This window comes from Cygnus atratus, chromosome 10, assembly GCF_013377495.2.
Source record: "Cygnus atratus isolate AKBS03 ecotype Queensland, Australia chromosome 10, CAtr_DNAZoo_HiC_assembly, whole genome shotgun sequence".
NCBI classification, from domain to species: domain Eukaryota; kingdom Metazoa; phylum Chordata; class Aves; order Anseriformes; family Anatidae; genus Cygnus; species Cygnus atratus.
This window is the reverse complement of record NC_066371.1, coordinates 17,577,367-17,605,235: the sequence shown is the minus strand read 5'-3', so window position 1 is coordinate 17,605,235 and position 27,869 is coordinate 17,577,367. Positions and strand designations below refer to the sequence as shown.

General features: G+C 38.0%; 1 protein-coding gene across 6 annotated transcripts in view; it reads right to left on the bottom strand.

Moving 5' to 3' along the window:
- ATG7 (autophagy related 7) overlaps positions 1-26,355 on the bottom strand; it is a 104,637-nt gene extending 78,282 nt beyond the window's left edge. The window contains exons 1-17 of one of the 6 annotated variants that reach the window (XM_035558350.2): positions 26,262-26,355; positions 22,182-22,371; positions 21,893-21,947; positions 20,106-20,223; positions 18,786-18,863; positions 18,131-18,220; positions 17,528-17,644; positions 16,273-16,422; positions 15,219-15,307; positions 14,018-14,139; positions 12,915-13,005; positions 10,751-10,895; positions 10,181-10,339; positions 6,986-7,180; positions 2,611-2,814; positions 2,245-2,360; positions 1,439-1,514 (exon numbers count right to left, since the gene is read on the bottom strand). In XM_035558350.2, the coding sequence (XP_035414243.1) occupies positions 1,439-1,514; positions 2,245-2,360; positions 2,611-2,814; positions 6,986-7,180; positions 10,181-10,339; positions 10,751-10,895; positions 12,915-13,005; positions 14,018-14,139; positions 15,219-15,307; positions 16,273-16,422; positions 17,528-17,644; positions 18,131-18,220; positions 18,786-18,863; positions 20,106-20,223; positions 21,893-21,947; positions 22,182-22,359 (1,983 nt within the window). In that variant the 5' untranslated portion in view covers positions 22,360-22,371; positions 26,262-26,355. Of the gene's footprint in view, positions 1-1,438; positions 1,515-2,244; positions 2,361-2,610; positions 2,815-6,985; positions 7,181-10,180; positions 10,340-10,750; positions 10,896-12,914; positions 13,006-14,017; positions 14,140-15,218; positions 15,308-16,272; positions 16,423-17,527; positions 17,645-18,130; positions 18,221-18,785; positions 18,864-20,105; positions 20,224-21,892; positions 21,948-22,181; positions 22,372-23,291; positions 23,414-25,479; positions 25,569-25,619; positions 26,004-26,261 lie in introns of those variants that run through there. The other 5 variants (XM_035558353.2, XM_035558351.2, XM_035558352.2 and 2 more) reach the window with 5 other exon arrangements.
- Between the last annotated feature and the right edge of the window lie 1,514 nt (positions 26,356-27,869).

Below are 27,869 nucleotides of genomic sequence, written 5' to 3'. Positions count from 1 at the left end.
ACCTGGAAATTATGACATACAGTTTTCAACTAAGAAAGCAAAATCTTCTTCAAACTAAATCAGAGGAGATTATCCTGGATCATCAAATGAATGACAGACAGATTTGGCTCTCTTCCTCTTGAGATAGGAGAGCAAAAAGATACTGTAGCAGTTGTCTCAGGTTGGGTCTTGTTGACAACAGCATTAACATATTAGCTACAAGTGGGTTAAGGGAGTAACTTAGTTTATAATGGAGTGCCCGACTGCAAACAACTTGTCAGTCATTGTGAAAGTTACAAACAAATCAATTAGCACCAAAGCCAGAAACTGTTGATAACTTTCCAGATGAGCAGATTATGAATTATGACCACCAGTGAGGACAGATAGTTGTTACAAGGTACTCTGACAGTATCAGAACAAGCCACTGGAGAACTGGATATTCTCTACCAAGGCTGTAGCTGACAGTGTCCACTGTAACAAGCAGAAAAGCTCCATGGGCAGGGGAGAGACACTCTTGAGAGAGAACTGGAGAGATTCCAGAGTTAACAGGATAAAGCCCAGGGAACCCCACTGCAAAACATGATCCATGCGTAAATACTGGTTACTACATAAAATTATAAACAAAATTAGACTAATTTTATGTAGTCTTGTCTGTGATTACCTGGACATCAGAAAAGAAAGCACAGTAGTACGTTTGTTTTTTTCCTGAGTTAAGATTCACTCTGAGCACACAAAAAATAAAGAGAATCCAAAGACACCATTTATAAACAAAAAAGAATTATTTATACAACAGATGCATCTGAACAAAGAGATACTCAGATAAGCAATCTAAAGCAAGAGGAGCAAAAGACTTTAAATCCCCAGTGATACATCACAGGATACCTGATTAAGTGGATAAGATCAACAGGACAGGTTTTTGAAAGACCGTATCAATATACTGGATAGACTTGTCTTTGTTATCTTGAAAACAGTACCTTAAACACTAATTTGTAACTCAAGTTTGGGTTGAGTAAAACATCATAAAGACTGACGTACTGCATCCAAAATTCATGAATATTTTAGAAAACTATAATAGATGTTGGCTGAATTTTACATTATTTTTCAACCTAGGAGCGAATTTAAAAAGAAAGAGCAACTTTGAGATGCTCACAGTCTCAGCTCTGATAGGGAAAAGTCAAGAGGTTGCATTATTTAAATGTTGCCTGCTAGGGGATTCCTCTGTCCAAATAAATTCCTGCTAAGTAGGCAGTGTTGGGACAGAAACATTGCCAGGAATGCTACTACCTTGCCTTGTATGATGGCTTCTTATTTATTTTTAAACCAAGCACAGAGACTCATTCCTTGTGGGAAAAGAATCAGATCAACATACAGTGTATTTTATTAAGGAGACAGGCTGTGATATTTGTCTTATATCAGTATCCAGCTTTTAAACGAAAACATTTACTCACAGATTACTTACCTGATGAGGAACAAGTCCAAGAGAAGTAGGTGGTTCATTCATTCTATCATCACTACTGCTGGCCACAGCATAACCACTGCCAAAAATCCAAGAATGAAAGTCAGAACAAAGACAACATACTGAACAGTAAGTTACAATACATTTCATTACAGGTTGCAGTTTAGAACCTGGAAAGTCTGTTTCGTAGTAGTAACCAGGCTTCAGCAAGAGAATACAGGAATCCTTTTTCAGAACAAGTCTTGGAGACTTGTAACATGCTCATATCCAAACCTAGCTCTCCTACTCTTTCAAAGATTTTTAAAGAGAAAAAACAAGTCTAAATTTCAGGTTAGAGCATTCCAGAGTCATTTCTGAATTAAGCCCACTTAATTTTAGCTAAGATCTTGAAACACTTTGCTTATCTGAAAGCCCTTCATGTGACAGAATTGGTTATGACAGTTCCTCATTACACTAAAACACACTCTTGAGCAAAGGAATGCCAAGATCTAGTAACAGGAAACACACTGTTCTTTTGAAGTATTCTCAGTACTTTTCTACTTTTAAGCTCAGAAGGAGGGAAAACTGCCAGTCTCCAATAAAAAAAATATATAGATTTGATGATTCAGTTCTCTTAATACTGTTAAATTACAGTAACACAGCAGATATGGCCTATAAATTACATCAACTTACAGGCAACATCACACATTACAGAACTGCCCTACTTAACATGTACTTCCTCTTCCTTCTCCCAAAAGATTATATTAAAAAACTCTTATTTCTCAGAGAATCTCTCTTAAACTCCACTCCTTGTCTCAGAAATGACTCACCCTTCTGGATGCTGTAAAACAGAAACCATTAATTCCACTGCAAGAGCTCCAGCTATCATTGCTAATCCAGGTCGACTGACTGTGCACTGCTGATCCAATGTCCGATCCCTGGTGGACTACAAAGATAGACAATTCTAAAAAAAAGAAAAAGTAACTCAAAAGTAATTAGCTGCTCTACTACACAAAACATCTTTCGTTATGTGCAATTCATTTCTTTGATGTTCCAAATAAAATACGAGCTATTTCTTAATTATCTGTACATCAACATAAAAAGGATCCCTGACGAAATACCATTTAAAGGAAATAAGAATTCAATTCACAACAAGAGATGCATAACCATCACCATTTGCATAAGGTTCTACTCACATCCCCTGGTGCCACAACATCATTGCAGAAATAGCAACCCAGTTTATAGCCAGGGATATTTGAAAAGAGTGATGATCCCAACAGGTCAGAAGAACCGGAGGCATTGCTAAAACATGAATCACCAGATTCTTGCTGTTTTGGTTTCTTTAGTCCATGTCTCATAACAACAAATGTGTCAAATCCCAATGCAGCATTGATGACCAGCTATGAATAATAAAGAGAGAACAACGAATTTGAACTGAGCTTTAAATGGGAGGGGGAAAAAAGGCCTCAAGGTTTTATTCACTGTAAACGTCAAAACAAACAAACAAAAATCTGTAGACAGACAACCTCGCCACCTATCTATCATCCTAGCCACAAAAACAGCAAACCCCAAATCAGATTCTCTGATATGCGGAAAATTCCAGTTGTAAAGCATTTAAAAAAATGCTAAATTGTTTCAGAAGTCTACAATTAGGGGACAATTTCAGGGCAAGGTGACGCAAATGAATGACTTCCTTTTTTCGTTGCACAAACTTATGTACACTTGCAGACAACACTGGCACAGGAACTCCATAAATGTGTTGTTTTAGTTAACATTTGAAGGCAACTTCACAGTAACATTCAGTGCCTCACTGAAGTTACTGCAGCAGTTATGCACTGAAATGGATCAACATCCATATATTCATATTTGGTCCAATTTTCATACAGCAATTAGTACTGTTATTGGAACATCTTATTTTGGTTCCCACTTAGAGTTTATTCTCCAGTTTGCTGCACATTCTATATCAAACATTGAAACTCTTGAGTGCTACAGTATTTCAAATGCCATTTAAGTACCACATTGGCTATCAGAACAAGCTTTCATATCATCTGAGATTCTCAGTAGGTATTCTTTCACTTCACTGTGGTCCAATATAACACTTTAAACACTTCTGTGTGACTTCTGTTACCCCCAAAAATCCTGCTCAGAGAGGAAAGCAATTGTTACTTATGGTCTTCATATGCATCTGTTTAGTCACATGGGGGCCACAACCAGCAATGATGCACAATTGCTTTGTCATTATTTTCCCCTTCAGCTTGTGACAAGTGCTGAGAGTAATCTGAAGTTTTATATAAAAGTTAAGCAGTTAGAGTTTTTGTTATGACCAGAATATCATAGAACCAGTCCTTAAACTGTCCTTAAATTGTTTTGGGAGGAAGGACTGCGAGTAGATGCAAGATCATTAAGGCAACTGAATGATAACTCCCCAGGGAAATTGACTTATTTCTACCCATGTACCCCTTTATAGATAAATTTACACAGATTATCATAATGTTCTTCATTTTTCCCCACATGCCTGTTTTGAGACCTTAAGGTCAAAACCTCAGCAGTACTTTAGACTTGAAGCTGCTCTACAAATTTACATTTGAAGTAGAGCTCTCATTATATGCTTAACACAAAGTACGTTGAGAAGCAGATGCTAAGCATTTCAGTTGGGATGCCTTGAGGTTTCATTGCTGTGCATATTCGGTGACAGAGAATCCATCTGCGTACATCACAGTGATCTTATGAAAATGAAGCAACAGTGATGCAGTCAGACACTAAGCTGTCAAACAGCACAGAACTATCAAAGAAATTAAGAAATTTGGCCTCAAAGTACAGTACCAAAGACAACTTCAGCATATAGAGCTATTGCTTAGGATCAGAAACCTCTTTAAATTGACTTAAGATAAAGAATTAAAGAAAACACACTCTAACTTTAGTGGTTACTTTTCTGTAATGCTTAACCTGAGGAAATAGAATACTGTTGTAATTTGGCATAAGAAATACCATAAGCAATGTCAAATAAGAAAAAAAACAAACTATATCCTTAGCTTTTGTAAAACAAAACCAAAAAGGAGAGTTCTACTTAGTGTTTTCATTGTTTAAATGATTTGAAAATAATCTTTCTTGCTTGCAAAGCAGGACCAGAGGAAATTCAGTTACATTTAGAAGAACAAACATCAAGAGAAAGGGGAATATACTTGAAATTACAAGATAGAACTAATTTGCAAATACCAAAAATCTGTATTCTCTCCTTTGTACTGTTCACTTTTTATGAAAACGGAATCACAGAATCATCTAGGTTGGAAGAGACCTCCAAGATCACCTAATCCAACCTCTGACCTAACACTAACAAGTCCTCCACTAAACCATATCACTAAGTTCAACATCTAAACGTCTCTTAAAGACCTCCAGGGATGGTGACTCAACCACCTCCCTGGGCAGCCCATTCCAATGCCTAACAACCCTTTCAGTAAAGAAGTTCTTCCTAATATCTAACCTAAACCTCCCCCGGCACAACTTTAGCCCATTCCCCCTCGTCCTGTCACCAGGCACATGGGAGAATAGACCAATCCCCGCCTCACTACAGTCTCCTTTTAGGTACCTGTAGAGTGCGATAAGGTCGCCCCTGAGCCCCCTCTTCTCCAGGCTGAACAACCCCAGCTCCCTCAGCCGCTCCTCGTAAGACTTGTTCTCCAGACCTGTCACCAGCTTCGTCGCCCTTCTCTGGACTCTCTCGAGAACCTCCATGTCCTTCTTGTAGCGAGGGGCCCAAAACTGAACACAGTACTCGAGGTGAGGCCTCACCAGAGCCGAGCACAGGGGGACAATTGCTCCCCTAGCCCTGCTGGCCACGCTGTTTCTTATGCAAGCCAGGATGCTGTTGGCCTTCTTGGCCACCTGAGCACACTGCTGGCTCATATTCAGCCAACTATCAACCAATACTCCCAGGTCCTTCTCTGCCAGGCAGCTTTCTAACCACTCATCTCCCAGCCTGTAGCTCTGCTTGGGGTTGTTGTGCCCCAGGTGCAACACACACACACACAAAAGAAACCACACACAGCTACTAAGGATTAGGAAACTAGAATTGCCATAGCTGAAAAACCATTGAAGTCAAGAAATAAAAAAATATATATATCCAATAACATTGACACAGCCCTGTCACATGTACTGTTTTCTTTTACTCTCTTGTGTTAAGTTCGCAACTTAAATTGCTATGGACATCATTACACTTGTGCCACAAAACATACAGGATGTGCACTGCAGTTAAGCTGACATCTTCAAAGCTTGACATAGGCATTTTCCGATTGTGCTATTTTAACTGAGCAAACACAAAACTGCACAATTCCTAAATTAAGAAATATCAGGATTAGTAGAGACTGTTTTACTAAGGTCTATGTCACAGTGGGAAAGGAAATAAGTATTCAGGATAAATTAGTTAGATTCTACAAAACACTATTTTCCACACTGTAGTAATTGAGAGAACTATGCAGTTTCCGTAATCCTGTGTGATTTAGAATATTCTTTCACAGGAAAAGTTTGGATGCCACGTTGTCTTCAACAATATTTAAACAAAATTAAAGGCTCCACCATCCATATCTGATCCAGATATCTGATTTGTAGAACGTGGCAGAAATTATTCTCCCCAAATGCTTTTGTGACTCTCCTGGAAACATTTGTTAAGCTTATTTATTACTTCTCAATCTGCTTCATGTACACCTACCACAAAAGATGTTTTGACATTTTGACTACATTAACACTTATGCATATAGTGTTACCGATCTCCTATAGTATTAACTATACAGAATATAAAGTTTAGGATACTAATTTTTTAATATAAGAATTCAAGATCTTAGTTTCATGTACTGTAGCCCTCTCATGTCATTTCTTTGTCTAACATGACAATATTGCTGTTACGTTGTTGATTGCTTTAGCTATTTCTGCGTTACCTGATTAAGAATCATGTACAGAGTTTAGATGCATTGGCTCAGCACAACAGCATATATCAGATAAGGTAATTAGAAAAAAACCTTAACTTTTGACCAAAAAAGTGCTGATGTGCTTTTTAAGTTCAGAATACACCTTCTCTTTTTTCACATTTAAGATAAATTTTGAAAATATAGTTTCAAACAAGTTGCTACAGTTCACATTCCCTTTCAGTCAATCATTATTTTAATGGGTTTAGTCCTCCTTACAATGTTTCTCTTATACAAAGTCACTTCTGTCACTTTACTATGCAGTATCTCCCCTTAGAGATGCTCAAAAGATGCTGACTAGAGAAGACCTTGAGAAACATGCTGTAAGTTGGCCCTAAATCAAACAGGGATTTGTATCAGATCACTGCCAGAGGACCCTTTCAACCCATATACTTTTATGATTGAAGTTCCTATTTCCTCCCTTCAACATTCTCTTTCTGTCATATGCAGAATCTTTGAGGATACAAAAAACAAGACAACATTTTTGCACAGTCACAACAGACTGGTCAAACGTTTCAGTGCCCCGTATGGGTCTTTTAGGTTTATACAGCCGATTGCTAACCTCCTTGTCACTGTATTTCAGCTCCTGTTTAATCAATGTGTGATACAATACCTTCCTCTTGCTGGCTGCAATAACAGCTGGGAGCCACCGACTCTCTCTAGTGTCCATAAGTAGGAAAACAACATCATGAGCATCAATAAGCTCTTCAAGTGTAGCCACATCCTTCCGAGCTTGTGCCATCGTTACTTCAGAAAAATTCACTGGGTGGCCAGGCATAGGGATGCTCATGTTATAGCCTTCTGAATTCTGCATGGAGATAGAAAAAATAAACACATTAAGAGATAAACATGTGATTTAATAGAATTATTATAAGTGCAATACAAATTGTAGAATATAAATTTAATTACTGTTTGGCAGAATGGCAACTTCATTCTTTATATCTCTTAGTGTATCAATACTACAAACTAAAGCACAGTGCAAAAGTTTGAGTGAATGGTAGTCTCAGCTGCTATATTTATCCAAAACAGAGCAGCTCAACACAAATGCACTAGTTTGGATCATGAGAGCAGACCAATGATTTTCAGGTGGCTCTGTGCCTGAACTAACAAGCCCAGCCTCTCAGGAGGCTAATTAGGTCTAACAAATCACTACCAGAAGATAGCTAAACTGCTTCTGGTCCCAGAGGGAACAAACATCACAAGAAAAAGCAAGAAGACAGATCTTTCTTACAATTATCATCAAAATGAAGTTATATAAGACCTGGATTGTCTTTGCAGACTTTACACACAACATTAACAGGATAGACACTCTATTAAGTATATATTTGATATTGAATATCAACTCAGTTACACTAAGATGGATACAACATATCATCCATTCTCATGTTTTAAATTCATTAGGAGAAGAACAACAGTCTTGATTGATTTTCGCATAATTTCACCAGCCATACACGAACTTGATACGTAAGAAAACCACTTCTGAGACTTGTGACTCCAGGCCTTGGCTGCCTGGAGGCTCGCATTGCACAGATACTCAAAGAGCTTGTTCGTATTGCAGAAACATCCATCTCTTCCAACTCCATATTTGGATAAAACATATTGAGCAGAAAATGGCTAAAGAGCCAAATAAGCATATACAATGTAAACAACTCACTCGCTTATTTGGAAACACACTACCACAATCTGTCAGCCATCTGGTATCAGAGAACATTTGATCCTCCATTTATGTTACAGAAGCATAGCCCTTACCCAAGGCTATCACTGTACCTTAAGCAACTAACAATTTTAAAGCCAAAACTTAAAAGCTTGATGAACCAAACAAAATCACATGGAAAAAAAAAATCACATGGACAGAGAAGAAAGGTTGGTGGAAAGCAATCTTCTATAGTCCAAGTGCACGCACAAGTCATAAATCCAGGTAAGCTACATAACCAGAAGAAACAAGTATACATTCTACACATCACAAAAATCCCTAAAGAAAAAAAAAAGTATCAGGTAACCCACCAACAAATACATCAGCTTGGAGAAATTCATTTGGGTGCATCAAAGGATGCTTTCTTTTTTTTTCAAGTCTTCTACAGGAGTAAAATGTAGAGTCCAAGGTGAACTACAATGCTCTTAACAGAGTAACTCCACTGTGTCCCAGCTAGGACAGCCTGGGATCTGCACTACCAGTACAGACACTGGGCAATCACTGGAGGAGGTTTTACTTTTCATTGTCATTACCTGCTCCAAAAAGCTGTGCCAGGAACATAGAACTTAATCCATGCTGTACATGAATAATGTATTGATGAATAACTTACCAAGGCCCTGCAAGGCATTCGAGTGCTGATTTAGTATGTAATTGCTGTTCAAAAATTAAAATGAACAAGTCAAGTTGAAGACTAGCTGCACAGAAATTTGTTAACAAGGTTTACAAAATACTAAAATCTCACTAGAATTCACAGAAATGCTCTGTCCAGTGGCTAAAGAGATAACTGCAAACCTAGCAGCTTCAATACCTTAAACGTTATTTGAATAACTGTCCCTTGGGGAAAAAAAAAAACAGTCACCAGTAGCAGTGGTTGAGGTACACTTCTGCAGTCAAACACTGGAAAAATAGCTATAAAATTGTTTGAGTCACACTGGAAGCTGATCAGATATGACCTGTCCATGGCATGAGGAAACAAAGAATGCATAATATTTATCAAGTAACTGCTTTGTACCAGTACTGAAGTTCTTAAATAATGACAATAATAGGAATAATACAAATAAAAACAGAACAACACAGAGCAACCAAAACAAAATGAACCTAGAAGTGTTTGGAAAGGAGCTTCTGTAAAGCTTGTTAACAGTGCTGATCATCAACAGCATAACTGATCTATATTTCACTGTTCATAGATCAAATATTTTGGCTAGTAACAGAAGCATTTTAAATACAGAATTGTACAGTGTATGTACATAACTCCTTTAGTTGTTAAACTCAGTGGATAAGATACTGCTTGTCAGTTGAGCTCTGGTAAATATAGCTACCAACTCTAAGACAGTCTCAATTCCAAAGTAAAAAAAATATGAACAGCTCAGTGAGACCTGTACCAAGTGCCTGGTGAGTGTAAAGAAACTTTGTTTATGATAGAGCAATCTGTGAGTGTGTCTATTCTGAAATTATAGGCAATATCAATTCCTACCCCAAAAGAAGGGTACAGATATAGAAGAAACCTGTATATATATTTAAATCTAGTTTTTTCAGCACTGAAAAGTAGGAGTGTTTAAACCCGTGCACTGAATAATGTTCATATAATGCATGCTCCTGGTGTCGAAAAGGATAAAGGCTGGCATTGGTGGATCTTTCATCATAACACTTCCAAAATAAAAAAAAATATATATATAATTCTTATATTTTGTTCCCTTTCGACTACTTCATTTTGATAGTAAGTTATTACCTCCAGGTTCCCCAAAAGAGCAGTACTTTGGCCAAAAGTATTGCTAACTTCCCCAGGTTGTTACAAACTACTACCCTAATTTTCATAGGACATAATAGACATGGAAAAAAATTACATCACCATCCACAAGCCACAAGATGATTCAGATGATCCTTAGTTATATTTCATCATTAGAAATATCTACTGTCTCAATACAGTTTATTTCAAGTACTTCCTATCCGTTAAAACACTTATAAATTTATCAATAAGCAATGTATTTAGCATTCCTCCTCCACCCCATGTGCTGACAATAATTCTTAAATAATACAAGAACTTGGTAGAGTTATTTAAAGTCATCAGTACTCTATTAAGGGTTTTATTAAGAGACTTTTAAATACTAGTCTTACCACTCCTGGGAAGATTTTCTGTAGCCTGTCTGCTGCTGCAAGTGCCTTAGGCTTCCCACCGCTAAGACAGTCCTCAAATTCATACAGTGGCTGTCGCACGGGGTTGGAGTAGGAGATCCTCGCGTTGTCAACAAATGTGATCTTCCTCACTCCCCAACCCTAAACAAGGAAATAATTTGTATATTAAGTACAATGGGCTTAGCCATATACTTTTGTCTCTCCAACAGCAAAAACTTAAGAAAAGCTTTATTTTTTTTCTAGCAAGATCAAGCTACAGAAGCTTTTGAAGCTATTCACAGCAACCACCTTGCACTTACTCTGAATTAAGAGAAGAGGTAAGTTGGTCTGTCTTAAATATATTATTTAGCAGTAATCCCTCAAAAGCTACAAAATTCAGTGGGATGTGGTAAACATCCTTGAAAATAAATAACAGCACAGCTACTTATTTCACGTGCTTCACTGTGAATTTGATTTTGTTTATTAATTTGTTCCAGAATTTTTCAATCTTATGTAAATTCAATACAAATTACTATTCTGTTAAGGTTCTCTTATGATTAATTCAAGACTTACCATCAAGGTCCTTGCAACACTACAACCTAGAGTACCAGCTCCTAGCAGCAGACACTTGGCAGACACAATTTTTTCCAAATCAAGTGTAGGGACCAACCGCCAGCACATCAATTTCAAATTAAGATCCACTGATGATTCTGCTAACCTATATCACAAAATAAATAGCAACAACGCTTCTGAATGTGTTCTTGTGCTTTTTTTTTTTTTCAACAAAGCAATTAATTATTTCAACTGAGGAAGTTTCGTTGTTGTTGTTTTTAAAAAGGAGAAAAAGAAATGCGACAGACCATTCATTATGCTTTCCTTCCTTAAGGCACACGCCAGTAGTTCTGACACCCTTCCCTTCTTCTGTATTTGATCTCCGCTGCCTTTTGGCTTTCCTTTGTTTTTACTGTTGATGGCAATGAACCCATGTTTTATTTGGTCTCCAAAGTTATTATATCTCTTTTCCTTATTCTGCTTTCCAACTCACTAGGTCTGAGATCTATTGTTCTACCACCTTTCTGCTATATGATGGTATTCAAGTACAACAAGAACATGCTACTTATGGACAAATATTCTGAAGACATGAATGGGCCAAGAGGAGGGCCTTAGTTCCCTGACAAGAAATAGAAGTGATTAGGTTGACATACTTAAATTGAGCTTCACCTTTCACCAACAAATCTACATTAAAAAAACTGCTAAATATATACAAAGGGATGCCTATACCTATTTCTCCAAAGCTGCAACTGCACTGCTTAAAATAGAATAGGAAATCACTACTGAAAGAAGTTTAAGGGCTTCTGAAAAAAAATAAAATAAAATTTTAGTAGCAAAATTGATGCAAGCATGAAAATAAAGTGTCTCAGTCAAGATTCTTTTCCAGTTAAGCTGAACGATAAGACAGACCATTTGTCCATAAATTTGTTTCTTTTTTTTTTTTTTTTTAAAAAAGTAACACAAATTATTATACTTGCTCTCTCAAGAAAGTAAGTTCTTTGTGGACATTTTTGAAGGAAAATGAGGTAAGGAATCCAGGTTCGACTTAATGTCAGATTTTACATATTCATCAAAATAGAGAGTCTTAAAGCTCTCATCAAATCAGGTTATTACAATTATTACAAGCCATCCATAGAGCATGGGAAAATATCTGAAGAAAAAAAAATCCGTCCAGAGCATGACTATCTCATTTACTTTCCTGATCCCTACTCACAAAGGTGAATATTGCTTCCCACAGAACAGTAATGCTTGTCCCTCTCATACAATCTCTTAAGCTTCTTTAGCCTTTCTTGTCTTCAAATCAGATAGGCATGTATGTTCTCAGATTCCTGACAGTTTCATTCCTTTATACATCATGAGCATAATTTTCCCTGTATCTAGCATATTATTTGTTGAACAATTGTTCAAAATCACAACTGACAAGGCTGTCAGATTACCAACATTCTGTGAGAATTAAAAGAAGTGAGTTCATATAAGTAAAGAAGGTGAAATTGCATTTACTTAATGAATTAAAAGCCCTCGTATGAGCCTTCCCTAATGTCTACTCTAAATTGACATAATTGCAAGACAAAAACTGCTTAGCTTGTTAGGTAAAATAGGTTAACCTAAATCATTAGGTCAACATGCCCTGACAATCTCAAAGTCAAGCACCCACATGTAGTCAGTGAAAGCAGATGAGCCAAAAGGCTGTAGAACTAGACTGTTTTCAATCCCCTGCCATATACCATGTGCAAAATGATAAAAATTACTAAGATCATGTTTCCTGAGCTGTTTCCTGTCACATCCTAACAATTTCAAGAGGCTGAACTGTTCTCCATGTTTATTTTCATTATATTTAACAACCTGCAGGTTACAGAATTCAGTAAAAAAACACAGGTCTATAACATTATGACCCACATTCCACTAAGTTTTACATAATGCTTTTGAAATTTTAAGCTAGTGTCACAAAGTGCAAACACTTCTGCTGGATGCAGTGCACTCTGCTCTAATAAGATCCCTACCTCCACCAGGACCATCCAAAGATTGCATGATACATATACATTACCAAATAGTCTTCCAAAGAATATTCCATGCATGTCTTACTGTATATTCTTAACTAACAGACAGATAGTCCTCACATTTCAACTTGATATGGCTTAAGCCCAACTGAAGAAAACTACAGAAATCTAGAAGATGATACACAAACCTTTTTGGATCCATACACTCACTAAGATTGACCATCCTTGGGCCCATGCCTCCCTTTTGGTTTTTCTCCCATCCAACAGCTTTTGGGCAATCTGTTTCTCAAAGATGGAAGTAAAGGAGGAAAGAAAATGAAAGCCTTAGTATCACAGGATAGAAAAAAGTTTTGTTGGATTTAAAATTCTTGGAAAAAAAATAAACGCGTAAACAAATAATCCTCATCTTAGTGTATGTGGCTATACAAGTGTTGCTGGCTTATATCTAATGAAAGCATGGCTTCTTGGAGAAGCACTTCCATATCAGGTGCCTGGTGTGCTGTTTTTGCCTGTTCAGCTTGCTTCAAACCTCAAATGGAGATAGCATCATTCCTCATCAAGCCTCATGATCCTGAACATTAAACAGACTGCCGCGTTCAGCAAATTCAGAATTAACTACAATAAGTTTTGCCAAGTTCAATCATCTCACCATATTCCTGAGACTTCATTTGTAAATTCAGTAGAGAATTACATACCCTAATTATACATTAAACAAATTACAACTACCATACATAAAGCATTTAGAACTTCTTAGATTAGACGAGGTAGAAAAAAATTGATACTGTCCTGTACGTAGAAATTAACTCTGAGTTTATGCTGTAATGTTACAAGCTTATTGCTGTAAAATACATGTCACTGAGACTGAAGAAACAATTCCACTCTGTAGCAGACTTTTACCTTTTTATAAATATACAGAAAATTTACATCACAGAAATTCACTATCATATGCATTTGCCAAGGACCATGCACAAACCTAAAGACTACTTTTTAATCACTATATATAGCATGAAATACCGTAAACTGCCGTCTAATTTCTGTATTTCTTATGATACCAGCAGGACTTTTTCCTCAAATATTCTCCTTAAATCTTGTTACTAATTCAAAAGAGAGCTTTTTTTTTTTAAATAAGGAACCATTTCATTACAGACAGAATCTAACCAAGATTCAAGTGATTTTAAATTCATTCAAAATAAGTTAGCAATGATTTCACAGCATTATTTTTTTCCTTCTTCACAGTGAAGAAGGATAGAGGAAAAAAGGGAAAGGTTTGTTTTTTTTTAAAATTGGTTACCTTGGCCAAAGGTTCTCTGTGGAAGTTTTATTTCAAAGATGATGCTGTGTGTTATGTCTCTCACCCCTTGCATGGTTCTGTCTCTGAAGCAGAGCACTTCAACTGTCTGAAGGACACTGCCCCTGGCAATTGAAAAAAAAAAAACATGCAGCTTCTTTAGTAGGAAAGGAATTTTCTTTTAACATTACTTCACAAAGCTTCAGTCTCTTGCAGATTCTGAATAAGTTTTTTTTTATTTTGTTAATACTGTAACACTATTGTTCTTATTAGCTATAAAAAAAACAATTGCTTAGTATGTGGAAATGACCACTTTGTTGTGAAACAGCTCCAATGAAATGACAGTGTCAGCCTGTCCTCTGTTGTTTATATAATGCTGCTGGACAAACAGCACATTTATAGGAATGAAAAGCGGAAAAGTATCAGACCATGTATTAGGTGAAATGATGTACACCTGTACTTCTCCATGGCACAACCAAAACTACATAGTTCTTGATGTAATATTTTTTCTCCTTATGTTTCAACTCCAAATGAAAGAATTAGAGCTTTCATGCCTAAAAACCTCTGAATCTTAGAATGTGTAAATTAGAATGTGTAAAGCACTCCAGGTACTTGCACATCCTTCAGCCCAGAAAATGCTGTGCCTGATTGAGGATCTCTTCTTCCTAATGTGCTGTCTGTAATAAAATGTAAAGGCCAAATCTATGAAAATACAACTTAATTATGTTCTTGTTACATTAACCTAATTTTAGTTAAACTCTTCAAATACCATAGCATAAAACTATGTATCTCCAACTCTTACCCAACAAAAAAAATTCAAGATGGTAATTCTAAGTTTTCTTGTAATGTATCTGATATTCAAACTTTAGGGCTACTATTAGTTGGCACTAATTAAATCATAGAATACTTTTAAACAGATTTAAAACACCTAGAGCCTAAAAGGAGGGTGTTGACACGGTCTGAAGCATGCACATGTGAGGATGAGGAATAACAGGAACTTGTAACTGACAGAAGTAAAAAAAAAAATCAGAGTTAATGCACAAAAACAGAACCACTAAAGGTGAGTCATCTCAACATCAGCATATTTCAAAGAATGAAGTTAAGCCTCAGACCCATGATGCAAATAAAATGCCATGGAGAAAAAAATGCCTAATTTGACTCTAATCAAATAAACAATCTCTCTGGGAAATAATAAAATAGATACCATTTATGAGCTGCCAGGATCAGGAAATTTCTCAGTGGCCATCCTGGATAGTGGGATAAATTACATGGATCATAAACTCCAACTGTCACCTGCAAAAAAAATTGCTCTAAATGAAAACTCATCTGTGCGTACTAATACTTCGTTCATGATAAAAGCTACCTGCCATTTTTCACGTAAGACATTTGGACAGAAAATGACTACGTGCATTTTACATACTTAGAAGTGTTTACTGCATGGTCACACTAGATTTAAGTCAAACGTTTGCCAGAGCTTTGAGAGTTGCTCATTTTAGCTTCTTTACAGACATTCATATTTCACTACAGTATGTGTACCTTCCTTGCATTCCTTAAACATGACATTAGTAAGTTGTTCCAGTTTCATAAACTAGCAGAAAGTTAATGCAGCAACAGGAAAAAAAAACTTTTTCTTCCAGGGGAGCAAGCTCAACTGGCTCCCTGAACACTGACAGGCTCCAGAGTCAGTATCATCACTGTATCAATGATTCAATAAATATTATCTGACAGTTCTAAAATTTTGGCATATCCCTCCAAAAAAGGCATTAACAAAGAAATACATTCCAGATATTTACAGATTTCTTTCATATATCCCTATCTAGTTAAGTATTCTCTTACTACTGTTACCACATCCAACAAAACCTTAAAATACATGAATACTGAATTTCATTAGATAAACAATAAAAAGTGCTTTACATTATAATAGCATTGTAGTCAGTGATTGGAAAACTTTAATCATTATGATAATACTTTCAAAAACTTATGTTGTTCTTGTTTTGATAACAAGGGAGACAGTAAAAAGACCATGAAGAACCCAGATTTCAAACTGACCATTAATCTAATGTAACTTGGCTTACAGGTAAGAACTTAGACACACTTAACTCTTGACACAGAAATCAAGCCAAGCTGGTGGTCTTCAGCTATTTACCGAATCTATTCATTGGCCAAGCACACTGCCCAGCTCAGCATTATAGACACTCTTCAAATTATTTGTAAATTAAACATGTGCAGGTTATTAAAAGATGCAGAATTCTCATTACCTTTCCTCCTTGGTCTTGAAAGAAACTATCCCACTTTTTGAGCAGAGAGATCACCACAGAATTGTCGTGATACTTGATTAAAAAATAAGGCAAGGCTGTAACCCTTTCTGTCTGGCAAAGGTCATCATATGCTTTCTGCAGTGCTTGAATCTAAAAGCAAAAGATAACTGAAACCAACAGTTGTAATGCTCTTATACAGAAAGATTAAAATTTCTGAATGCGCTTTATTCCCAAATGCTAAAACAATTTCAAAGTTCATTATTACCACAGTAACTGAAATCAAAAATTCAGTTGCTAAAATTGCAATTGTCAATGCAAATTTGAAATGAGCATTGTCACCACTGCAACAAACTGATCTACCAACAGAAGTTTAAAAAAATAATTTTGGTAGTCACAACAGCTTGATAAATAAATCCATTCCCCTCTACCACTAGCATGCAAACAGTTCTCTGATTTGTTTCCAAACTACAAAAATACTCAGTACAGGATTAAGTACTGGTAAACACTGATCACCATACTACACCATAGAGACTTAATCATTCAATCCATTTTGTCATCTATTTCCAGTGTTCAGTTGAAATTCAACCATCTTTGGACAATTACAGGAATATTTTCAGTGTTTATTTCTATAAGAGTAGCAAGGGTCGCATGAGAATAAGAGAAGTGTTTTCCACTGAAAAAAAACAAAACTTTCTCATGGTTTCTCAGAACTTTGGTTTCTCAAACCAAAAACTTCTCAACTTCTGCCAGAGAAAAAGGCACATTTGGGAAAGTTGGTTTTTTGTTCTTTTGCACTGAAGTATGAAACAAATTATGAAAATTATTAATTTTTCTACTATAATATTACTCACTACCCATTTTTTCTCATCCAATCATACATATTATGAAGAATTTTGTAATTGCTAATGACTAAGCACACACTGAGTACGTCCCTTTTAAAACATTTCTTTAAATAGTCGTAAGTTTCAAGAACATGGCTATATAATCAATAAGATGAATAGAAAAAATTAAGGTAAATATAACTAACTCCAAGAATTGTCTGCCACATCTGCATTTAACTTAATAAAGCTGAAACAAAGTGGCAGATTTTATACAATAAAAAGAGGTAAACAAAAAAAGCAAATAGAAATAAGGAGATTTTAAAAGAAATTAGGTTTTCAAATTAATTCAATACGTGCTAAAAAAAACCCTACATTTTACAGCCCATAAAACCCCTTCATGCTACAGAGTTCATAACATTTGGTATTAAGTATACCTGATTTAAAGAGAACCTGTCACCAAGACACACCGGTTTCTGAATTATATGTATTCCATCAGGGAAGCAGAGAGCAGGGTAGCAAAACCAGTAATAGAAGTGATACTTTTTTAAATCCTAGAAAAAGGATAATAAGATTAGATAACATATAAAAATTGAAGTAAATTACTGTTTGAAATACTGATCATTACTGATGCTTGATGATACTAACCATAGTTCTTACTTGAAAATTATTTAAAAAAATAATGAAAAAATACTAGAAGACTTCCTTTCTCAATATACATTTTTGTTTAGGATTTAAACAGACTGCGTGTACAATACTTTCGTTCTTGTTAGTTGGAGCACTATGCATTAGAAGTTTAAATTTGTTGAACACGAAAGTTGTTTTACTACAATCTGTAAGGCAGTCACTCTCATACATTTGAAGAAAACGAGCTGAGATGGCATCAGCATTTTTTAAAGAATATGAGAGAGGGAGTTAGGAGAATCTTATCAAGCAGAGAGAGAGCGCTGATGGCATTAAACTAGGATGCTACTTAGTGTCTTTGCTAGCTATGGTGCATTGTGCAAATTAACTATAGCAAGAAGCCTTGGGCCCCTTACCAAGGTCAGTCTCCTAACAAGGGTGTGAGCCTGTCTTAAACTGGTAGAAACTGGTCCTGCGGATGGACAAGAGCCAAGGAGCAACTGAGTCTGTGCAAAGACAAGAGGTCAACTAGCGGTGACAAGGAAGTCATCAACCTTCATCCCCACAACCCCTGATGACCACCACCAGGAGACATTGCGCAAGCGTAGGTGGGAGGAGTTCATGTAAATGACTCCTTGGAACTAATTTTAATATGAAGTGGGGACAGGTTATAAATATGTATAGGCGTATTGTGAAACTTCATGCATATGTAACTCTTTGCTGCATATAACCACAGCAAATAGCTGTGTCAGGCGCACATGACTTTGGCGGGACTACCCCCCGTGCTGCCCAGCGCTGAATAAACATACCTACTTTACAATCTTACTGATTGTGGAGTCCGTTTTCCGCAAGTCAAATACATTCTAAAATCTTTCATATATGTACATGTGAATGACTTATTAGAGGTTCTGTTTTGTTTTTTTTTTTTTTAATGTTCTGGAATATATTAAATGTCTGAGAATGATCCTAATAACATTAATATAGCAATAATAATCCACTATTTCTCCTACAAAGGAACTACTACTTTTCCATTTCAATGCTCTAAGTATGTAAGACATTATCATTACTCACTGCAAACGTCAACAGCAGGAACCTGTTCAAGAGCATAGGGTTTTCAAGCGCAGCTCCAGATTTTATCGATTCCCATATCTGTCATTGATTGTGGGGCCAAGAAGGAAGAGAAAGGACAGAAAATACAAAGACAATATGAGAACAGCTGAAATTTCTCATCATCCAGCTGCAGAAGAAATACTGAAATTAATACTCCCAGTAATCCACTGGGATCCTTTCCCATCTAATCTCATCCATGCTATTATCCACACTAAAAGGACTCTAAAGGTACCATAGGCATGTACTATCTAACACAAACTATGAATGCTGAGTACCAAGTGGAGAACTAAATCAAACAAAACACATCTCAGCAGGAAAAGTCTGTCATGTATGTGAACTATTAGCACTGCCATAATATAGAACATACTGTGATGCTAATATAGCCCTTTATTATTCTGTTTCATTCATGGGATCTGCAGATACTAGATTTGTGAATAACCTAGTATGAGATTTAACTAAAAACTGAGACAACAAGGAATGCAATGCACAGCACGTTGGCGAGACAAGAAGCTATAACATGTGAGAAAGAACTGTTCGATCTTTGCCTTAAAAATAATAATAAATCTGCAAGAGTGAATAAAGCTTTCTGACCTTCCCAGTTTCTCTGAGGATAATTAAAGTTACTGCATTGTATCTGCCACTGACAGGGAAGTACTACACCACAGGAATACAAGCCTTGAGTGAAGATATACAGGAAAACTGCTACTCAAAGCCAGCAGGCATCCAATAAGTCTATTTAAGGAAATCAAAGACTAGTCAAAGTACACTTTCTCCAAAATAAAAAGACTGTCTTTGTCTGATTTTCTCTTGTCCCTAAGCCATGACATTTAATTTAGTTGATTACAGTGCAAGCAGATAAGCCCTTCCTTTGATAGACACCTTTTTCTCACTTTATCTCAATCTTCTGGCTGTTTCCCATCACTTTGTCACAGAGATGGATTGAAGCAACCTACAGTTTAAACCAGACACTTGCTGGTTTCTAGTATCAAAACAAATTATAAAACGTACTCTGGCACCTCTGGTAGCACCATGAAATTTAAATTGTGGCTTAGAACATGAAATTAAGTTCTCCAAGTATAATTTGCTATTCTCTTGCAAAGAACAGTAAAAAAAAATAGAACAAGTATCAAACTATTGTCTCCATAATAATTTAAATCCTGAGGCTACTATATGGGTGAGTATGGACAGTATATTCAATATTCAGGTCAGAGACTATAAAACGCTTCACTGGCTATTTTCAAACACTCTCTCTCTACCAATTGATTTGATTTTTAACCTTACCTCATTTGCTTCTTTCTCCAGAAGTGATTTCTTATCACAAGACTTGAAAGTCTCAAAAGTGTTGGTATTATACAATGTTCCGAAAGCAGGACAGCAACGTGCTGGTATTGAAGCATTCCTGAATAAAACACAGAAAACTCTGGGAATTGTATACTAAGGTCTTTAACGCAGTCAGCAGAAGCAGCAGTTGTTATCCTACATTGTAGGTTTGTCCAGAAGCTGAAAAATGATGAGGCACAGTAATAAGAGCTAATAAAAGCTCTACTAAAAACATTTTTATGATCACCATGCTTTATTGAATACGGATTGATATAAGAACCTGTGCATGATGACTTCAAAAACAGTTCAGGCATCTATATTGTTTCTAGCAAGGTAGCATTGAATCAGACTGAAGGAAGATTTAAAAATTAATTTCAAATATAAACTACTCATGACAAATGTGACATCCACAAAGAAAAAGTTAAGACTGAACTTTACATGTCAATACTTCATTCACATCAACAGATATTTAGTTAAAATTTTGTGTTTAAAAAGACACCCCCAAGGAAGCCTAAACCACACAGAAGCCTGAGTAGCTTATATAGTTTGTAACATCAGCAGCTAGAGACCCTGTTTTTTGTAAATAACTTTACAGATCCAATTGATTTGAATCCTTTAACATCATACTCCTGAACTGATGATTCTGATGACTGCTAAAGCCCACATACAGCAGTTTGTATATGTGATGTATAGTTTACTTTTTTTTTTTGGAAAAGCTAAAATAGAACTTCATCATCTAAACTGACTACCTAAGGTACAGAAACAATTAGAGGAAACTCCTACAGCAGAAGGAATAATTATATGCTATGTAAATGGACTTTCCATCATTTTATTTTTTATAACACTGAGATCAAATACCATGGTACCATACATTTTTCCCTAACCTGAAATTCCTGTTCCCATATCAGAGATTTCTTCCAATTGCACTTTACTGAACAAGCTTTCAGTATAATGCCGAAAGGTCCTTACTTAAAAATGAACAGAGTAGAGTCCTATGAAATTATCTCAAAACGCACTATTCCTCACCAGGCTCCTAACATCCTGACCAAACAAGGCAGAGAACGTCAATTTTGTGATCTACAACTTTGTGATCCAACAATTTAAAACAAAAAAGACATTAACTATGAAGACCTCTTCTGTGCCTACATTAGTTACACTAACTTAAGCTTTTGTTCTAAAGGAAAATTAAGAAGAGGAAAAAAAGATCTCCCCTCTCACCTCACTTTTGCTGCATACACTGGACAATTTTGTTCTAGCTTTCACTTTGGGAGTAAAAGCGAAAAAAAACCAAAAATCACAAAATTCCAGTCAAAGGTTAAATACTTTCAAAGATATCGCAATGTAACAACCAGGGATCGTAAAAGCTATTTTGAGATCTTAATTCTAAGAAAGAACATTCAAGTAAATAAAGTTCCACGGAAAAAATTAATCAGATGACTGAAATATCCTTCTTTACACAGAAGAGCCTGTGAAACGGGGGGAAAAAAGGGTATTATATAAACACATATAAACAGTGAGTGAAATTGAGACTTGCCAGCATATTTGAAACCTGGCCCTTCAGATGAATACACTACTTCAAAAACAGGGTGTTAGCGTTTGAGACTCAGAGCAGCATCTCCACTGTTATAAAGTTCATGAAAATGTACGTTTACATATAATTTGCCCAAGTGACATTCTATGTAAAAGCATTACTGTTATACAAGAAAGTGTCTCCATATCTGAATTAAGGTAAGCCACGATACACTTACATATCAAAGGCACTGAATTCCAATGTCAGGCGAGCTGGCAAGCCCAATGGATCACCTAGACAAAAAGAAGCAACATGCGTCTTTTAAAGAAAATACATGTATTTACAAAAAGAGTGAATAATCAAAGTTATCAATTACCCACAGACACAGCAGGATTCACAGCTCATCCAGCAGTGTTTTCTAATTCTAGCAATGTTTCAGCAAAATACCTAAAATACGTTACACAGCTACTTAAAGGAATGACAGGAGAAACCCAAACTACTAAGCACGATGTTCTGTTTCTGCCTACCATTGTAGTAATATCCTTTGATAACTTTTGGAGTCTCATCCAGTCGGTACTCATTGAGTTTCTTCTGGGTTAGTTCATGCCAGAATCCTGCATCCAAGGCACTACTGAAGGGAGCAAACTGCAGCTTTGAAATTCCAGGATCTACAGGATGGTGTACCTCATTACTGGCAGTTGCCATGGTTGTAGTTCACTGTTAAACAAAGAAACAAGTTTTTGTAAAAGCAGACAGGCCGTATAAGCATATACTCAACTGACCACGATACTCTTGGTTACTTAAAGTTTCTCTTTAATACATTTCGTTGTATTAAAGTATAGAAAGCCTTACTCCTCTGAACATCTAAGTAAGTTCTACTTTTCAAGTCATTCATCAGAGGTCTCTGCAGTCAAAACAAAGTCCTTCCAATTTCTTGTATGTAAAGTTATACGAGTTTATGTTCTCTTCGGCCAAGCTACCTAACAGGACCTGACTTTCTGACACTCATTCCATGATTTCTCCTATTACATGGGATACTGCACGTGAACCACGTACTTCTGATTTATAACTTGTACAGTGCTGCTGCTGCACATAAAAATAGTAAAACACTACACCCTATCTATATAACAGAAAGAATGCAGACTAAAAAGCTCTCAGTACTACTTAAGTTCTGATGGCATTTAAAATCCAAACCAACACTTCATACATTTCATTTAACTGGGTCTTCTCTTCACCTCTCAGCCTGTGATGAGTTAAAGAACTTACAGATTAGCAGTAAAACTAGCAGAGGAAAACAAACCAAGAGAAGTCTTGCAGCCAGTGAAGGGCAAAGCTGGAAACAGAACCTAAAACTTCCTTAATAGCTTCACTTGCCATTTGAAAGTCAGTGTGATATACAAATCTAGATTTTCTTACAGGTTTTCCCTTCTATAGACTTTGTGCAAGTAGAACTTTTTTAAAAAATTAAAAAATCAGTAGAAATCACTATTCTATATCAGTATTCCTATAAGCCGAATCTTCAATTCACGACACGGTTTTCTGAATTTAAGACTCCACACCAGAACGAGGAATATATTAGCTAAACTGGGCAACTGCGTGCCTCTACTTCAACCACACATAATGGTCCCCTTGCTCACATTAGCACCAGCATCCACTTTGCCATGAGGTGTTTCAGCCTTCCCCACCACAACTCATCATATAATGTTGACATTCTCTGCTTGAGAAGCTCCTTGTTACTGTCAGTATTCCTCTTGATGCCTATGCCTATATAGGTTAAGATGCAAGTTTCAGAGACAGTCCTTGACATGTGGAGGAACAGCACAAAGTATTCAAATGCACACCCGGGGGAGGGAAGGTCTGCCTGTTATGAGTTCCATTGCTTTAGACTATCTAGGTAATTTAAGCAAAAATGTTGCAGAACAAGGACTTGCCAGATATTAAAAATAAGATGCAATACATCCTTTTACAAAGCTAGTAACTTCTGCTTTCTAAGTGCAGAAAGGAAATCAACCGCTACCTTTTTTGGTTTTATTCACAATGCCTATCAAATCAATTATTTGAATTCTGGAATAATAATTTGGAAATAAATCCTTCAATGGTACGATTCTAGATACAGAAAAATCGGGATAGGGCTCCTGTGCTGTAGCATAGTTTGGATTAAATTGAACAGTTCCAAGATTACTGTTCCATGAGGTCACTTGTGCAACAGGATGAGCTTTCACAATTCTCTTTCATTCTTTTTGGAACAGGGGTAAGGGAATGAAAAGTGCATTTAATTTCTTAGTGACTGTCAAATTGCCAACCTCTTCCCTGAAAGAAATTCTCAAATGTGCCAAAATTGTTCTAAGAAAGTCAAAGTTATGCATTTCCTTTCACAGTATTTTCTTTAAAAAAGTTGAGGTAATCCATGCTATTCATTCTATGCTAAAATTATACAGATTATCTCCTTCTCCTACTGTAAAGGCTTTTCTTACTTTCTGGTAAATTATGTATTTTTCTGGTATAAGTTTGATGATTTCCACGTTTTTCCATCGAGGTAATGGTATATTTCAGTTCTGTCATTATGTCTACTTCAACCAGCATATTACAAACATGCCATTTCCTTTCACTTCATTTTATTTTTCCCCTATTTTCTTAACAGCTGGAATTTGTGGTAGCATGAACTACTGAAGGCTTACTTATAAAAAACTCTCATGCCACTTTTATTAGCATGAAGAAAATTAGTTTCTTGAAAATTTCCGTGTACAAGGACTATAAGTAGTAGAATTGACTATATGGAATTTTCTGACCATTTTCATAAACCTTTTTTTCCTGCATGTAAGATGTAACAGTCACATCAATGTACATATTAGTAACCAGTTCATTTAACTTTTACAACTACATAGGTCTTAAGCTTTACAGAATTTTTTGTTTTTCAACTAAATACAAAAGAAAACTCATCGTAAAACAGGCAAACAATTGTGTGTTGTGTAGACATTAGCAATACCTGAGTCGTGTTACATTGCACATCACGCCAAGATTTCTATAATAATGCTTTTAATCAGAGGTTCAATAGCTGCCTGGTCAATACTAATCCATTAAACCCTCTCCTCCCCTCTTTGTTTTCTGAGGCAAGTTTGGAAATACTTAATACTTTTAATACTTTTTATAACTAATAACAAAAAAAGCAAAATAAAGTCATTACTTTCCTTGCCAGACAACCTCTATTATAACTAGAGGTTTACTCGTTTTCAGTTTCCTTTAAGTTAATCATTTTACCAGCATAAAAACAACATGCTAGGTAATAAAAGCATCTCCTATACCCAGGAGAATTAACCATTATGTAACTGCTGCTCTTGTTCAGCCTTTGGAACAGGTAAAGCTTTTACTTTAGCTTTTTCTATTATTAAGTACACAACATATGCAACAACTGAAGTGTACTGTAAAACATTTTCAGTGACCAAGAAGCCAGATGACAAGCCTTGGCAGTAGTGGAGTACCATACACTGAAAATCGCCACCTAAAAGCATCCACTGGGACGGAGTGACTTCCTACTTATTGTCGTTATTCCTGTATCTAAATCATTGCTATTATGAAACTGGAAGAACAAAACCAGGGGACCTCACTACACTATACAGATGTAAACAGAACTGCATAGACGATCACTTCTGACGCATTGAGACTTCTGAAAATATTCTCTAATGCATTTTGATGTAAACACTCACTCATGTAGTTTCTTAATGCAGGATCAATGAGCCATGGTAAATGTGTAACAACTTTTACTATAGTGAAATAACACATACATGTTGCAGATACATTTTATGGAACTCGCACACAGAAACTCACGTGGTGTTACCAGTGCTAACAGCCAGCCACGAGGAGAGCATGAGGAATAAAGCAAAAGATCCATCAGAAGCGTTACGTGCAGAGCCAACCTGGAATTTCACAAGAGCCCCGCTGAGAAGCATGCTTGAAGCAGGACGTACCAGCATGCTTCAGATACCCCCGAGCCGTGTGCGGGCAGGGAACGCAGCCGGCGCAGTTAGCAGTGGTAACTGGGAGAGGAGAGGCACTGCCTAGGTCCTTGCACTTGCTGTTAAACCCGCAGACACACAAGAGCCGTTCTAACGTAGGAATGCGCATAGCCAGGGCACACACCAGGCCTTCCAGTGACACCTGCCCTCCCCCTGAGGACGGACGCTATCACTGCGCTGCAAAAATACGCTTAGCGGCTTAATTCCCTTTAAAACTACCACGAAGCTATAGGCTTAGAACCAAACGGGCACAACCCCTTAAAACCCACACACTTTCTCCACAGCGCAGCCCTGGCGCACAGCACGAAGCGCGCTGCGGACCTCGCTGCCTCGGAAGGGAACGGGAACTCCCCGCCGCTCCCCGGGGACCGCCTCACGCCCGGGGGCCGCCTCGCCGGACGCCCGCTGCCCCTCAGGGCATCCAGCCCGCGGCGAGAGCCGCACGGCCGCCCCGCGAGGCTCCCCCCGGGGGCACGGCCCCACCGCGGGGCCCGCCGCCGCCGCCTCTCGCCCCCGCACCCCACCGGGACCGAGGGACCGGGGCTGAGGGGCCGTGACCATTGCCCCGGCTCCCGCCCCTCAACGCCCGCTCACCGCTGCCCCGCGCTGTACTTCCGGCATTACCGCCGGCCCGGCCGAGTAACACCGCCCTGCCGCGGCCACGTGACGGGGGGGCTCCCTGTCAGTCAGGCGGGGCGGGCGGAGAGGCGGGCGGAGAGGCGGGCGGAGAGGCGGGCGGAGAGGCGGGCGGAGAGGCGGGCGGAGAGGCGGGCGGAGAGGCGGGCGGAGAGGCGGGCGGAGCTGAGCCTTAACGCCCCTGTGGGGTATGAGGGGTCCATCGCGGCTGGGTGGCTGCGGTCCTGGCGTTCTGGAGAAGCGTTCCGGGGCTCCAGAGTTCTGGAGTCGCAGCTGACATTCTGAAAGCGATCCATGAAATGTGTGGTGCTGGAACACCGGAGGATTTCGAAGGTTGTGTCAGCAAACGCCCTCAGCCCGGGTGTATCTGTGCTATTCAGTCCCGCAGCTGTTACCAATAGGTTCAATCCCTACCACAATATGGGCACGTCTCCACAGGCTGTGCGGTTACCTCCAGTAAGCTGTCAGGGAAGCAACCTAAGGAACACATGGATTCAGCAGGTGGACCGCAACCTGAGTTAAATCCCAGCAGCAGGGCACAGAAAGTGGTCAACACATTACAAAACAGTCCACAGCTGCTCTCAGGGGCTTTCCACTCAGGCTGATACCAGGGCTGGTGATGTTAATTAACAATTACTTAATAATGTAACATCACCATCACCCACCTGCATGAGGAAACCCAGCTCAGGCCCCTAGATGACACCAAACTGGTACGCTGCAGGACTGGGCTACCGTGAGGAGCCCCAACACCTGAGGCAGGTGTGAAGCCTGCAGGTGGAGCAGGTTAACTACAGGTTAACTATTGGTGCCATCTGCTGCATCACTGTGGGCAGGGGACACCCTGGATAGCAGCTCTGTGAGAGGGCTTGGCTTCCTAACAAACCCGCTGAATGGGAGTGAACAATGCAGCTGGGAGTGTTGGGGCTGTAGTGACAACCTAGCCAGGGGCTAGCGTGACTACTTCCCTCTCCTCCTCAGCACCTCTAAGACCACATCTGCAGTAACGTGTCCCCAGTTTTGTGGCTCTCCACAGCTTCCCTTCCCCAGTGCAGGAGATGGACCACAAAGTGGCCCAAGACCAAGCAGAGGGTCACTGAAAGGGTCAGAGGGTTGGAGCATATGACATGAGAGGCTAGGAGAGCTGGTTTTGCTTAGTGCGGAGAAGACAAGGCTAAACGGGATTTAACTCTAGTCTCGCATAACCTAAAGGGGTGTTCCAAAGAAGATGGGGGCAAATCCTTCCCAGAGATGCACAAAGTAAAGATGGAACGAAATAGTCACATACTGCAACAAAGACAATTCTAAATATGGACTGAACATGTTTTGGAGACGATAACTTTCCAGACCTATGTAGTTCAGATTAGATTCTATTATATGGTTTAAAAAAATAATACGTCTTTGGGTTTATGTAGTGCTTTCCATTTAAGGATCTAAATGATTTTTATACAGCATTCTCAGCAAATGAGATCACAAAGTACAGGCACACCAGCAAAATTATTTCCTCAATTTATTGACAGAAAAATACTGTCAAAAGTCACCTAGCCCCATGCTATACACCTTTCACTG